Here is a 15981-nt window from a genome sequence, read left to right as displayed (position 1 = left end):
CTACACGAAACCGGCATTCACCAAATAAACAGGCGTTAATTTGAATTAACTGACCAAAGTTTTTTCCCTTCTCATGCTCGTAAAGTTCATGTTTATGCTGTATCTGGGCGACATAAAATGACTTTTTATGCTCTAATGCATAAAATAAAATCTTCGTCTAAGGCCAAGGTAATCAGGTCTCATGTCAACAGTTACAAACAAAAAAGGTTCTATATATATTTTTTAACAATTTTTAATTTATATAAAACTAAAATTCAATCAAATCAATCAAAGTAAATCAGTAAAATAAAAAAAAAATTATATAATAATGCATAAAAAATAAAGGTACATAGATAGTGAATAGTTGTTTCCATTGTTGCTATTTCATTTCCTCGCAATCTAAGTGAAAAGCAGTGTAAAACTCGACCATTAAACCTATTTTCCCCTCGACGTGTCTATCCACCCTCTCCGTACCGGCTCGGGTGGCTATATGAACGCCTTGGGTAAAATGCCTCGTTTTATGCTCTCGTTGTACAATCTACTATTTGACTTTCGTAGATACGGGAAACAAAATAGCAGTTTTGTTTAACAAGTCGATTCCTAGGTAGAGCTGCAGTTACCTTTGTAGTTTTTATCTTCACGTACAGTCAAGTGAAAAATAAGCAACTATTCGAACCACTCAAAAATATGTTAGGTACCTACCTAATACGGCCTTATTGCGTTAAAATAGGAGTCTGTGGTACTTATTTTTGAAACTTTCAATAGTTCCTAACCAGATAGGCAATTTTGTCTTATCTTAGTGTTAAGGGTCGTTAAGGAACGAAGTAGGACCCAGTGACGTGACGACCTGTTCATAGTAAGAAAGAACCTACTAAGTAACAGTGAAAACTACCTATGGTAGATACCTACGCTAAAGGTAGGAATGCTCGTAACGACCTCGGTCGTCGCGAATAGGTGGACTGGGTCGGGAGGGTCACGCAGAGGTGACAGTCGAGTGCGTGCGAGATACGGGCTGATGTCGGTGCAAGCTCGCGGCGGCGGCGCTCCCGACGGCGGCCGGCGGGCGCGGGCGCGCGGGGCGCGGCGCGGGCTGCTGCCGCCGCGTGCTGCGCCGCCAGCGCCAGTCCGCCGCGCGCCTCCGCCACGAGTCTACCGTGCATCGCCGCGCCGCACCACCACTCCGCTGCAGGTACGTACCACGCATGACACGCTTTATTATCTCGAAGGCGAGACTCGACGGCCGCGCCGTTACGGCCCGATCCTGTTGCCTAGCGACCAGAAATAGCCGGTGGCGGTCCAGTCCACGCCGTCGTCGTCATCCTCCATCCCGATGGCCTCGGCGGCGGGGCGCGATGACCCGCGTGTTTGTTTGCCGACTGACTGAGAATCCCTAAATACTTGCCGGTCATCGCTTCTGCGGCTTTATCAGAGTTACATATTTATTAGTTGCCGGTGCGGTGAGGTCAGCGGGCGTGCGCGGCGAACTGCGCCTTATCGCGTGGGCCGTAGGGTCGTTGCGTCGGCCTCGGCTCTGCTCTGTCTTTGCTCTGCTCTTGCGTCGTCCTCGATCCCCTGAAGCGGTACATAACATACCTTATACATACCTTGATATAGGTATGATACCTATATGTATATCAACAGCTAGACCCATTCCAACTTCCACACGCAACAACGTACCTAGGTACCATTGTTGTTGACAATTATTGGCAAAGTTCCTCCTTCTTCAAAACACGTACCTACCTACCTATTTAGTAATATTGTGTTCTTGAAAATCATTTTAATTGTTTTGCAAATAAACTCGCTCGTTTAAATAGTCATTGGCACTGTTTAATACTAATACCATTAACCATGCCATTACCAACGGACGTGCATCGCGATAAGGTAGTTAGTGGTGGAGTATAAATTAGGTGCGTCAGACAATCAAGGATGTTGGGAATGCAAGCAACTAAGAGTACCAAACCTACCTATCTATCGCGAATCGTATTACGTAAGGCGTGCAATGATAAAACGCGACATGTTCAAGTTTGTGTCTAGGTACTGATAGGTAGACACAATTACCTACACAGAATAATCTTCAAATGTTGCTATACATATACTTATCCTACCATGTGCTGCGTCTAAGTAAACTACTCCATTTAGGTATTTAAGTTGAATACTGCGCGGTAACATTACTGCATACTACTAATACTAAGGGTAAGTACTAATGTATTTACTTATTTTGTTTAAAAGCCATCGTGGTCTGTGGACTGTGGTCGACGTAGAGGGTATGCTAGGTTAGCTACGGATGAATACTTAGCTAGTTAGGTGAATGCTTATTGTGAAATAAAGTAGAAAACTCAGCCTACACCTGTATACAACTTACGAGAAAATTCCAGTTTAAATGGTTGTCGCTGTTGCCTATGACATAACATATATATTGCGTGGAATTATTTGGCTCATCAGATGCAAGCACTTGCGTGCATCACCTCACCTACCGAAGTAGGTTGGTAGGTACTGCCACTAATTTTGGTTTATGTTATAGGACATGACACTTTTTTGCATCTTGTTACACCTGCTTAAATTTAAAATGAGCACCATCCTGCGACTGTCCCTATCTATTAGCATATCGATGATACTCTTCAATATTAAAGCAGCAACACTGAATGTTTGAGTCAGCATCCCTGTCCTGGCCTCCGCGGCCTATATGAAATATTAGTAAGTTGCGTGCGGGTTGCCTGGTGACGAGGGATCTGGTACACGGCGCGTTCTCTTCGGAAGCACAGTACTTCGCTCGAGTCGCGTCAAACGCTCTAATCTCGCCTTTATCCGCCACACGATAAGTCTGAAAGCCGCGTGCGAACGCGTCGACTCTTATTATACCCTAGACGCATCGCTTAAAATGATTCCGGCGGCCTCGTACCATTTAGGTTCTCGCCAATCTCGTACTTACGTGTATGGTTGTAGAGTCGTAACCGCTCGGTGGTCGGTGGGGCGTTAACAGTGTTTCGGAGCTGCGGCGCGTCCCCGACGCACGCGAGAGTGAAAGTCGGGGGAGGGTGGCGGGTGGCCCGGCGGCGCCCCGCAGGAGTGGTCGACCCGGGACCTCCGACTAGGATTTGCTAAATCTGCTGCTTTTGCCCGAGGACTTAGAGAAAGAAAATAACTCGCTAACGCCGTAATCAGGTACCACGGCGTCTTTACCGACACCAGTGTCATTTGTTTCCGTAATCGTAACGAACAAACAAGCACTTAATAAACGAGTTCAAAAACCTAATTAGTGCTTTGCAACGTTCGTGAGCACCCATCCCGTGATTCACTGTTTCGTATCAGCGCACAAAGGCTAGTCAACTACGCGCGAGCCTGCAGCGTTAGTGATGCAAATTTTTTTTGCTACTACCTACCTACTTTATAGCTCTATTACCTACCTACGTAAAACGTTAGAGGTTGTCTGTAATCCAATTACTTAACCTACCATCCTGGCAGGCGGCAGTCGGCTCGACGTCGACGTGGTTTTATTTTATGAAGACGATTTAACAGTCTTTATTTTGCACCGAGAGTTGGTTAAATCATGCCTACCATAACCTCAATTTAAATGTATCAGGCAGTATCAGCATAAGCAAAGGTCAACATTTAGGGATGTTTGTTCTACCACAATTATATGTCACTGTCTACAAATAGTTATAATGTACGAGTATCACTAAAACCGCTAAAACTAGTAATTATAACGTTATTCTTCTCTCACGTATACGAGCAGCAGCGAAACCGTAATTCTCCTTTGGATCAACCAATAGATAAGAGGACCTCTATAGTCGACCAATGTAGGTATGTTAGTTCTTCCACATGCATAAGCATTTAACCTCGCATCGCATAGCTCTATAAACATTACGAGACGAGCTCTAAAACAGTTATGTTAATTAAGTGTCGTTGCTAAACAACACTAAACAAAATATCCCATAGCTGAAAGCTTTTATTGTCTTTCCAGTACCTACTAAGACCGAGAAACCTTTACGACCACACCGATACATTTTCTCTTCCCGTCGAAAAAAGGTCGATGAAGTAAAATGTATTTATTTGCAACAGTTTTTCAACCAGAATCAACGCTGCTGCTACTGGGCACGAGTTGAAGTAAAATTATTTACAAGGACCTTTATAGGTCAAAGAATTTTTTAATACAGCTTTTTTTTCTGACGCTAAGCATTGACATCGGAGCTCTATCATCATCATCATCACCGAGCAGTGGATCGTGAAGGCTGAGAAGTTGATGATGATTATTATTGATAGAGCTACGATGTCAAGAGGGCTCCCTCTCTTTCTGAGAGCTCTATGCGTGTACCAAATTTCAAGTCAATCAGACTGAGAGACGTTCCGACGTCTTTAAAAGTTGGTACAATTTTAATTGCAACAATTGTTACTTAAATACTTTCTTTGTTAGTTACAAGTGTATCTAATTCATATAAGTTATTAAGGAAACCCGGAAGAATACCTTACCAATACTTTAAGAAAAGAGCTCAATCAAGAATCGTAAAGGTTCTAAATTCGAATTCAAATTGTTATGCGTATTGGTTGGTACCTCTATCAAGGAATTAATACCACACCTAAAGCCAACAGCGCTCAGTAAAAAAGACAGCGTAGATTATCGCATTATTTGTCTTTCAAATTGTTCCATGCATTACTTCTACTATTAATAACTATGAAATTGCCTGTATTAGGGTAAAGCGTGATTTTCCCGGAATAAAGCCCGGCCTCGCCCGCCCGTGATCACGAGTCCGCCAAATTGGCTCGCTAAGTGAGTTAACGCTGGCGTACCGTAATTATGCAGCGGACTCAGCATTGGAATCAATTCCGACTACAAAGCGAAGTTCAGCAAAGACCGTTGCTGCCAAGCCAACCAGTCGGAAAGAAGTCAGCACATCCGCCACGTCCAACATTTCCGACCTTTTATACGCACCCTCGTTTCTACATGGCCAGAAAGTTATGAACACTATATACCTACGCAGTTATTTATAACCTCCGTTCCTTTTTTGATTGGTGAAGTTATTTCTGTAAATATTTGAAAGCCTGTTTGTTGTCCATTAAGTTTAACATTTAATCTTTACTTTTGTTTCTGATGGATGGGGAGCGGCACTGCACTAATCGCCATAATAGGGATGTTGACTCCACCAATCAACTGACGTACTTTTTATGAGCTGTCAAAACACAATTCTCCCATTTGCTCCCATAGTTTGAATGGAAATAGCAACATATGACGTCACTTGTTCGCCAACTCAATCAACTAACATTTATTGGTTTTAAAGAAACAAAAAATCTAATTTTGGTGTTAATCGAATATTAATCTGGTTTTCAGGGCTAAAATAAAGCGTTTTTTTACTGGAGTCGTGTCTTCGATTTTTTTTTAATGGTGCCAACATCCCTATTGTTGGTGATTCGTCAATGAGGGCTATCGCGTATGAATTCGCCACTAGAGGCGCTAGTGTAGCGTGAGGTCTCCGAAATGTCAAATCTCATAGTTTTTGGGTGAGCTACGCGGGTTTATTTATTTTTGTGAATATTTTGCAATGTCTGAAATTAATTATGGCAAATATGCGTTAAGGGGCGATGAATGTCTGTGTTTTGAGACAGTTTTGTCTTTCGGAAACCTTTGTTCTCCCTTTTTTTCCAAACAAAACGGGGACTATGCAACATTGTGTCATGCTCGATATTTTTATGGTACGGTTTTAAGGTGTGTTAAATATGATTTTAATCTAAACTTTGTTTTTACGCCCGTAATAACAGACTTTGAAAGCCTACTTAAAAACCTCACGCAACAGTGCGCCATCTATTGAGACAAAAAACGATAGCCCTCATTCGGCTTTAGTAGGTAGATGTTGTTATGCTCGTCATCAAACAAGTTACCTATGTAAACAAATCTAGCGATATAGCTATTAACCTTTTCCAACCTTTTTAATTTGGTACAATATATCCTGCGACTTATAGTTATAGAAACTGGCTCTATACTACGAAGTGCAAAACTCGAACTTCGTAAGTTGCCATCCCGCTGATGCTTATGACATTTAATACGCGAGTGAAAGGGACAGTGCGATACGAACTTCGATTTTCGAGTTTCGTAGTAGCCCCTCTGCCCTCTTCTTGCACGTCAAACCATCATCCCAACTGTCACAAACACCTCACAAAATACTGACGCGTTGCGAACTCTCTAAGAGTTCAATTATCTAAATTTGGTTGTTAACTAACCAAACAACGGCTTCTATGTGTTAACATAAGTAACTACCCGGGCAACCGAGCTTTGCTAAGGCTAAAACTCGATAAATAAGCGTTTTCCCAGAGATAAGACCAAGCTGGATCGATTTGTCATCCCCGAAAACCCCTACATACAAATTTCATCCAAATCGTTGGAGAGCCGTTTCCGAGATTCTGATATAGGTAGACATACAAGAATTGCTCGTTTGAAGGTACCTATTAGATAGATAGATATATGTCGCACAGACTGAGGTGCACGATTCGTAGCGGAAAATCAATTTATAACCTGAGCAACTTTACCATTATATATCGAACGTCTTGGAACATATAAACAATAGGAATTACGGAGTAGGGCTACTTTTGGACATGACAAAAGCATATGAAAAAGTATCTCACGAAATTTTACTTGTTAAATTATATGGTATGGGAATACGAGGAGGGGCCCATAAATGGTTCCAATCCTACCTTCAAAATCGTAAGCAATGTGTGCAAATAGATTACTTTGACAAACAATCCAAAGAAGTAAAGGTAGTTACTTCTGAAATGCGAAACACTACATGTTCAATTCCGCAAGGTAGCGTATGTGGATGCCTCCTATTTCTGGCTTACATCAACGACTTACTCAAAGTACTAGACGCGAAAACTACCTGCGTTATGTTTGCCGACGACGTCTCGTTATTGTTCGACTGTACAAATAGTTATGAATGTAACCTACAGCTTAAAAATGTATTTGAAATCGTAAAACAATGGCTCAGTGACCATAATTTAGAAATGAATTTAAAAAAAACAAAAATAATACAATTTAAACCCACACAAAAAAAGCCATTACAATTAAAATTAGAAATAAACTCTGGTAAGATTGAGGAAGTTAAGGAGTTTAATTTGTTGGGCATTACAATAGACGCCGGCATCAACTGGAAAGCCCATATTCAAAATATTAAAATGAAATTGTCCAAATTCGTGTATGCTCTAAATATATTAAAAATGAACACTGACTTTGAGAGCGCATTATCTGCATACTATGCGTACGCGCACGCATGGCTCCGATATGGCGTGGTGTTATGGGGAGGCTGCACTGAGGCCAAACAACTCTTTGTTATGCAAAAGAAATGTATACGTGTCCTAGCTAATGTACGAATTCCCAATAGCTGCAGCCCATATTTTATTAAATATAAATTGTTAACACTGCCTTGTATTTATATAATGCAAGCAGCTCTTTTTGTTCGTAAAAACGCAACTTTATTTCAAATGAAAAAGGATACGCAGAGAACTAGAATTCAGTATAAAAATAAATTATTGTTACCTAAATCTAACTTAACCTTGTACAAAAATGGTCCACATTACAAATGTATAGTAATAATGAACAAAATTCCTGACTCAATAAAGCAAGAAACTCGTGACAATGTGTTTAAGAATAGACTAAAGAAATTATTAATTGCGAAATGTTATTATTCTGTTGAGGATTTTTTAAACGATGACGACTTGAAGAGTTATAATATTATTACTGACCAGGAATTGTAAAATGTATTGTTACTTTATTAAATTAATTTTTAGTTAAATATCTAATCTTGTAATTATTAATTATAAACTTATTTGCTATTTTAAAAATGACGACAATAATTAAATAAATTAAAGATTTTCATAATTTTGTGAATGTAAATTAAGACATACTATAGTTTTCTTACTTTTAAGACAACATTGTGTGCCCTTACAGGGCGTCATGGTCTAACTTTTATATTCTGTAACACCTTAATTGCTATGTACATGACTTAACAATGGAAATAAATAAATAAATAAATAAATAAATAAACTTAAAAAAGTTTAAAATTTCCGACATTGTCATTTCAATGTTCAATATCTCAAAAACGGCTGAACTGATTTTAATGAAACATAGCTAAGAACTACCGCAAGGAAACTTGCTTTCACGTAAAAAAAGACAGACATTTCAGACATATTTTGGGGTTAAAAATAGTGTAGTTTCATTGAACCCCTGGTGTTGCAGATGTTTATGGGCGGTGTGATCTCTTACCATCAGGAGACCCACTTGCTCGTTTTCCATCCAGTCGTATAAAAAAAAAAAAAAAAAAAAAGAATAGTTTCGCAAACAAATTTTTGAAGCATGTTAGGTGTGCATTTCTTGCATACACGACATAAACGTACGCTATCATAAGGTCGCGAGTGAGCAAAATAATTGTTTTAGTTCATTGATAGATATGAACCTGAACCTCCGCAAAGTAACGCCTGAATCGATAAATTATTCTAGGTCTAGTCAGAAATAACCAGATATATTCAAAGCAAGGCGGTTGGACACAACGGGCGCCGAGGGTGCCCTCGCCAGACCACGCTTTAATTATTGCCCAAATTTGCTTCGCATTGGGTACGACTTTATTTATCTAGTACCGTAAACTCAGGTTTCTATAGTCCTAGCGTTCATCAATAGTTCAGACGGACTTTTTAATATTTCAAACAATTACGCAACTGCTAACGTTTTCGGAAATTGAATCGGACTCACTCATCATTGATGTGTATCACTTTGATGGTTCCGAATCCCGTGAAAACTGATCCCACTCGCGCGATTATAACGGTCTAGTGTAGGATCCCATTTATTTATTTATTTATTGATAAAAACGTTTAACAGTCATGAAACTTAGACTAACAATGAAAGCTTATTGTTTTGACGGATAAACACTAACAGGTAACAAACAAATTATATTGGAACAGTACTTAGAAAATCTTATCGTTCCATCGCCTTCAGTACGAAACGAACTGCCGCCCATTGCCACGCAAACAAGTCGCACTCAGGTGTCGATGCCAGGAGCGCATAATTCCCGTTATAGTGTTCCAAAGAGTCGAGTCTTTTAGCATAAAAATGCCTTTTTCACCTCAGCACCAAACAGGCAGGTTTTGCTATGGGAAATCAGTGAGCAAAATCGCATTTTGCTCACTCCATGAGATAAAGTAACTTTTTAATTTTTTTTTTAATGCTGAGGTAAGTGTTTGATTTTTTTAGCTCGCCTTTGTACTCTTTTGTTTTTTCTTTTTGTATTATTTTGTGTTTTATGTACAATAAAGTATTTACATAAAATAATAAAAAATAAAAAAATATTTATTGTACAATCAACTTGAAGCAAAATACAATGATCAATGAGTATGGAAAGTTTGTACAGAGAAGTCGCGGGAATGGTCAAATATTCTGACCCCCAAACTAGGTAAAGACCTGTATCTTGGGGGCTACATACATACTATAACGGCTAAGTTTGCTTGAGAATATTGTTAGTAGTTTATGAGTAAATAGCAGCCTAAGGTATAAAATATACCTAAACTTGGAAGATTCCGTATAAAATACGAAATCCTTATAAAAATATTGCTTAATGTTTTCTTAATGGCTACGGAATCCTGTTTTGGGCGTGTCCGACACGCTCTTGGCCGGTTTTTTAGAAAATAATTTCGTATAGGTACTGCCTCTACAGTTGGAATAAATATTTGTGAAATTGAATGAATTTTGTAACAAATCTATTTATGTTTTTATCTAGTAATGTTTGGCATTCTTAACTTTCTGGTGACTTTTTAAAGATGTTATCGCGACTGTATGTATCATTTTTGACAAAGGGTTTTTAAATGTGATTGTTATATTTGTATCTTAATAATTGGATTATATTTAAAAAATTGTGTTTGTTTGGTATTCTTAATTATGTTCTCGCTGCTGAGGTGAAAAATTGTGTGTCACACGAGACCAAAGTTTTTTTGCATCTCGTGTGTTTGAATTCCTTACTGCTCTCAGGGTTCTAACCTAGAATCACTCGCTACGCTCGTGATTCAATTTAGAATCCTTCGCTAACTCGGGATTCAAAATCAACACTCGCAACAAAAAAACAACTTTGCTCTCTTGTTGCACAAATAACTATTTTCTTGACGCCAACAAGCTTGAAGTCTCCAACACCTTAGACTCTCGTCCACGAGTTTGAAATGAGATATGCCAACAAATAATACATATTTTTGCTTCGCTGAATTGCTCCCATTGTTCAATAACAATTACTCACTCGTCGCGGCATGCAGCGGTCGTCATTAAAATGGTCATTAACCCTAAAGAGCATAACAGATACTGAAATTAATCAGGCGCTTAATCGCCGTTTTAATAATAAAATTAACATTACTTTCCACTACGGGGACATCTTTTTTCGAGATAGATAATAAGGGATGGGATGTAATGCGACAATTAATGTATACTATAATATACTATGATAAATAATTGGTTGTAATACAAAGATAATCTTTGTTTGTTCTTTTGTTTGTATGCAGTGGCAGTCTCTTGAACAGGTACATAACCAATTTGAAGAATTCTTTCACTTATAGAAAATTAAACCCTAACCTAACCTAACCTACTCCCCTAAGCTGTCGGCAGTAATGAAACCATTACTTTTTCCCTGCAGCTGACCGTACCACCCCAAAGTACAAATTTTTAACGTCACTAATGATTAGAGTCTACGATTAACTTCCGATCTCTTACGATTAACTTCCGATTAGACAGCTTAGTTACGATTTTTTTTTAATGGTTTATGGAATTACTAGCTCTTGCCCGCGACTTCGTTTGCGAAGAATTAGTTTCCCCGGTAGTGTTATTACCGGAAACGCAATTTTCCAGAATAATTATGTATCTTTTGCATTACTTCAGGTTATACTTTAACTTTATGATAAAGTAACAAACATCGAAGCATACATCCATGCATCCGCATAGTTAGTCGGAAATAGTTTAGTAGGATAAACTAAAAAGGATAAACGGCCAAGAGCGTGTCGGACACGCCCGAAATAGGGTTCCGTAGCCATTACACAAAATTAAGTAATATTTCTTATTTTGTACGGAATATTTCAAGTTTAGGTATAAAAAATCACCTCCACTTTACGTCTAATTGTTTTTGAATTTTCAATTGTACTATTTTGTCGGCATAGCTTACGTATATATTCGTGCAAAATTACAGCTTTCTAACATTGATAGTTCCTGAGCAAAGCCGCGGACGGACAGACAGACAGACAGACATGGCGAAACTATAAGGGTTCCGTTTTTGCCATTTTGGCTACGGAACCCTAAAAAGACTATATGTTTAGTCGTAGATAGAAAGGCACCTGCATTGAATAATTTGCGTGTTGCGTTGGAGAGATTGAGCGCGGCTGGGGCGCCGGCCCGCGGCCGCGGCAGCTGCAATGCAGCTGGCACCGCCGTTTCTCGTTTTGCTCCCTATGCATTCGGCCCGACGCAGCGGGCCAGCGTGTTGGGCCAGCGACAGGCAAAGAAACTAGGGCTTCCAAATTTCCAATCCCGCAGCCTGCCTTCAATCTCCATGCTTGCGGGACTGAACATTTTCAATTCCGCAGGATCCCGGTATTTACGGAAGTACGCATTAATACTAATCAGCCATGCGGAATAAAGAAAATAATTGGTCAGCCTAATTTCACATTTATTATGGTTTTACTAAGTTAAGTAGGTAATAAGTATTATTGAGAAATTAATAAAATTGAACTATCATATTTCATAGAGATTAAAAATGCAAGAATAATACTCGAGCGATCGCGCACGAATCGACCAGTAGCGTCCAGTAGGTACCTACTGCTTCTCCGCAGGCCCACACATCCCGCGGGATTCTGGGATCGTAATCTCGCAATTGCGGAACCGGTAAATAGCGTGGGATTTCGAAATACCGGGATCACCATGATACCAAGATTGGAAATCCTCAAAAAAACCACTGCCACCAATTTTTGGTGTAATAGAGTCGCGCCATAACAATTCGATACCCACCCGGTTGCCTATATTTTATTCGTCTGATGATACGCATTGCAAAGCTTGTGTGCACAACCGCGTGGTGATTCAAAGACATAGCTAACTCACTTTTCTCTCATTGTCCGGGTTAACTTATTAAATTTTTCGCCCCACACGGCTGGTAGAACGGGCAAGATGATGGTAGCTATCCGGATCCATCTAACACAACGTTCTACCACTCATAGTCAACCTTCCATATCTAGAAAAAAACGGCCAAAAGCGTGTCGGACACGCCCAAAATTTCGTATTTTATATACTATACGGAATCTTCCAAGTTTAGGTATATTCTATACCTTAGGCTTATTTACTCTTAAACTACTAATAATTCTCAAGCTAACTTAGCCGTTATAGTTTTCCTTGAAAGTTTGATATACTTACTACCATCCTGAATTTTTTAAAATTTTTCCACCAACTGGTTTAGATTTTAGAGGGGGGGGGGGACGCTCGATTTTCATGAAAATTTGCACTTTTAAGTTGAATATTGCGCAAACAAATCACTGAATCGAAAAATCGTCTTAGCAAACCTATCCAACGATACCCCAATAGGGTTGGATGAGAAAAAAAAATCACCCCCACACATTTAAAAAAAAAAATTGATTGTACCATTTTGTCGGCATAGTTTACATATATATTCGAGAAAAATTACAGATTTCTAGCATTGATAGTCCCTGAGCAAAGCCGCGGACGGACAGACAGACAGACATGGCGAAACTATAAGGGTTCCGTTTTTGGCTCCGGAACCCTAAAAACTGTTAGTAGGTTAGGAATGTTGGGATTCAGACATCCGTTATGATGGCAGGCGTTGGCCAAACGTGAAATGAAATGAAAGCAAAAATGCGGCAAAATTGTACCAACAGAGCTAGTTTTCGGCCAGCCACTTGGCCCAACACCCTGGCCCAATGTGCACGGCTAGGGGCCGCTGTTATCCGCAGCACCGCAGCGACGGCGCCGAGTGCATCATGTGTCTCGCCTATTCCAAGCTGGCGGCTGCCTCGGCTCGGTCAACTATTTTCGCTTCGGTGCACATTACGAGATCTTGCGAGTGAGATATGTGACGGCTGATTTTTATTCCTATGGCGAGTTTCTGAAACTGCAGCATTAAAATTTAGTGCCGAAACGTGAACAGTCCTGGGGAAAATTATAGACCGGTAACTTTGAATGTAAAATCACAAATTAAGGTCCTTAAATATAATATCATCACATCAGTTTCCACTGGACTCTATACACCAAAGTCCTAGAAAATTAGAAATTAATTGTTGCAGTAGTAGCGTAGAATGAAAATTTTAAGACTAAAAAATTAAATATTAGGTAGTAATTATATTTACGGGAAGGAATGCATATTATACATGGCCATTGAGATTAATTTCTATTCAAAAAATGCATGATTGTTGTTGATCGAGTGATTTGAAGTCTCGCAATCGACAATATATATATATATATCTCGATAGCACCGAGAATCGGGCCCAGGAGCGCTCGCCCTTGGCGTGGCGGCGCCGACCCGGTGCCTGTGTCCTAGAGCTCAATAATTAGGTCAGTTTTACTCGTGCAACTGATAACTGCAACAACCTACTTGATTAGGTATATTATTAGATTTCATATAAAAGCGCCAGCGTTAGTGAATTTGAACATGCCATCGACTTCAAGGAGTCTCACTTGACTTAAATGTTAGAAATACGAGTATATTTGCATTTTGTTGAAACCTAAATAACTACAAGTACCTACCATCTTTTATAGTTTGCACATGCTGAAAGGGCTCGCGTGGGAAATACAGCCCAAGCCCTCTCGTTACGAGGGGAGGCCTGTGTCGTGCAGTGGAACTCATAATAAGGTCAGGATATAATTAAGCAAATATTATCTTACTTTTGCATTGTTTTAGTTCTGATTGTAAATTAGTAACTATAGGTATAAACTTTGTTCTATTTGAACCATAAAATAACAAACATACAATATTTAAGCATCCTGTCTGTAACATTATACTGTCTATGTCCGAGTACTGATCGATTCGCATTAGTAGGTACATATACATTATCTAAGCATAATTTTCCTAGTGCTTATTTATTTCTGCAGAGGCCCTTGTTGACGAGTTTGTTCTACAGCTGGTATTTTCCCCGCGAATAACAAAGCCGTAGGCCAGGGATGGCGAACGAATGGCACGTCACTGTAGTACTTCATTGATAGTTTTTTTTTCCGTATACACAATCACCGAATTATGAATCTTTGATGGCACGTCATAGCCAGATTATTATTGTTTTCACAAAAAACGGCACATTTTATTTAACAGTAATGGTCGTTCCATCCCTGCCGTAGGCCATTACTCTCCACACGTTTTTCTACCGAGGGACGTTCTTACGGGAATTTTCGCTGCTAATCCATGACAGAATTTCACGGGGATCATACCTATAGGGTCTGCACAACACTGACCACATTTTTTTTTAATTTTCGCGGTCCTACCGAAACGCAAAATAATACAGATTTAAGGGGAGACCGGGGCGCGAATTAACAAAATTAGTATTTTCAGTTGTGGTTTCAAAACATTCAAACGTTTTGGTATGTTTTTACGTTGAATGATGTCCAATTTAGACAATAAAATAAATAAATAAATTTATACTTTTTTCAGAAAGTCGATTTTTCCTAGAAAAGTCAGAAGTTAATACACCCCCTTCGGGGCTAAATAATGAATATCCTTGATATTTTCCTTCTTAATTAAAGAAAACGCAAAATAATAATGTTTTTTTTTATTAAGTTATACAAATGACATGTGGCTTATACAATCATAATCAATAGACAGGACGAGTTATAGGAATCTAAGCGAGAGGCCTTTGCCCAGCTGTGGGACATTACCACAGGCTAATAAAAAAATAACTAGAATCAACAAATGTTTGTGTTTTTTATATCATTTAAATAGATTAATACTTGTCCCGTGTCTTTTGTTACTTTTAGCCCCATGAATACTTTTTGAATTATTATTTTTTAATTAAGAAATAGTTTACATTAGTTAGCGTAATAAGGCTATGTAGCTGTATAAAGAATTAATCGAGCTACTACGAAACAAAAAATATTACAGCAAAACCAAATATTCCACTCATAAAGTTCGTTACGTCCAAAATAGACACACCTCATACAACTCGCTCCCATGGCGCACTAAGCCGAACTGACGGAGTCTCAACCTGTACAGCACTGTCACGAGGATATATTCCAGGTGTCCACTTATAATGTGCTGTATATAGTTTCTTAGAAATTTGATTGTTAATACTTACCCTAGACATACCCCTGTTAATTAAAGCCCCAGTCTCCCCTGAGTTGTCCAATGCCGCCATAAATGTATCCCCTGGAAATTCTCGAATTGACTGCTAGGTAACATACCTACCGAACTTGTTTTCGAGAGGGTTTATTCCTAACCTGTTGAGTTGTTGCTAAGAATACCTACTTGTACAAGTGATAAATCTTGTTTTCGTCATTTTCTGTAGAATTATTTTACTCTAAGTACATTACTAAACAATCCGTAGTTAATCTACAAAAACGGAATCATGTTTTGCACGATAACCTTTAGTCTACAGATACAGTATATTTATTAAGTAAGATAAAAATAAAACAAAAAGTAGAAATAGTACTAAATATTACAAACTAAATTAAAATTTATATTAAAAACTAAGCTACGAGTATTCTAAAAACCGGCCAAGAGCGTGTCGGACACGCCCAAAATAGGGTTCCGTAGCCATTACGAAAAAATTAAGTAATATTTTTCTAAGGATTTCGTATTTTAAAAGGAATCTTCCAAGTTTAGGTAAGTTAAGGTATTTTAACGGCATAGTTTACCTATATATCCATGCAAAATTACAGCTTTCTAGCATTGATAGTCCCTGAGCAAAGCCGCGGACGGACAGACAGACAGACAGACAGACAGACATGGCGAAACTATAAGGGTTCCGTTTTTGCCATTGTGGCTCCGGAACCCTAAAAAGGCCCCTGCGGCA

At 39.1% G+C, this 15981-nt stretch overlaps 1 protein-coding gene across 2 annotated transcripts in view; it reads left to right on the top strand.

The window, feature by feature from the left end:
- The first annotated feature begins 1073 nt into the window (after positions 1-1073).
- Positions 1074-15981, top strand: part of LOC141426475 (uncharacterized) — a 38476-nt gene continuing 23568 nt past the window's right edge. Inside the window, exons 1-2 of one of the 2 annotated variants that reach the window (XM_074085402.1) lie at positions 1116-1168; positions 13742-13835. In XM_074085402.1, the coding sequence (XP_073941503.1) occupies positions 13749-13835 (87 nt within the window). In that variant the 5' untranslated portion in view covers positions 1116-1168; positions 13742-13748. Of the gene's footprint in view, positions 1169-13741; positions 13836-15981 lie in introns of both variants that reach the window. The other variant, XM_074085403.1, reaches the window with a different exon arrangement.

This window comes from Choristoneura fumiferana, chromosome 3 (assembly GCF_025370935.1).
Source record: "Choristoneura fumiferana chromosome 3, NRCan_CFum_1, whole genome shotgun sequence".
Taxonomy (NCBI): Eukaryota; Metazoa; Arthropoda; class Insecta; order Lepidoptera; family Tortricidae; genus Choristoneura; species Choristoneura fumiferana.
This window is presented reverse-complemented; position numbering and strand designations above follow the sequence as displayed.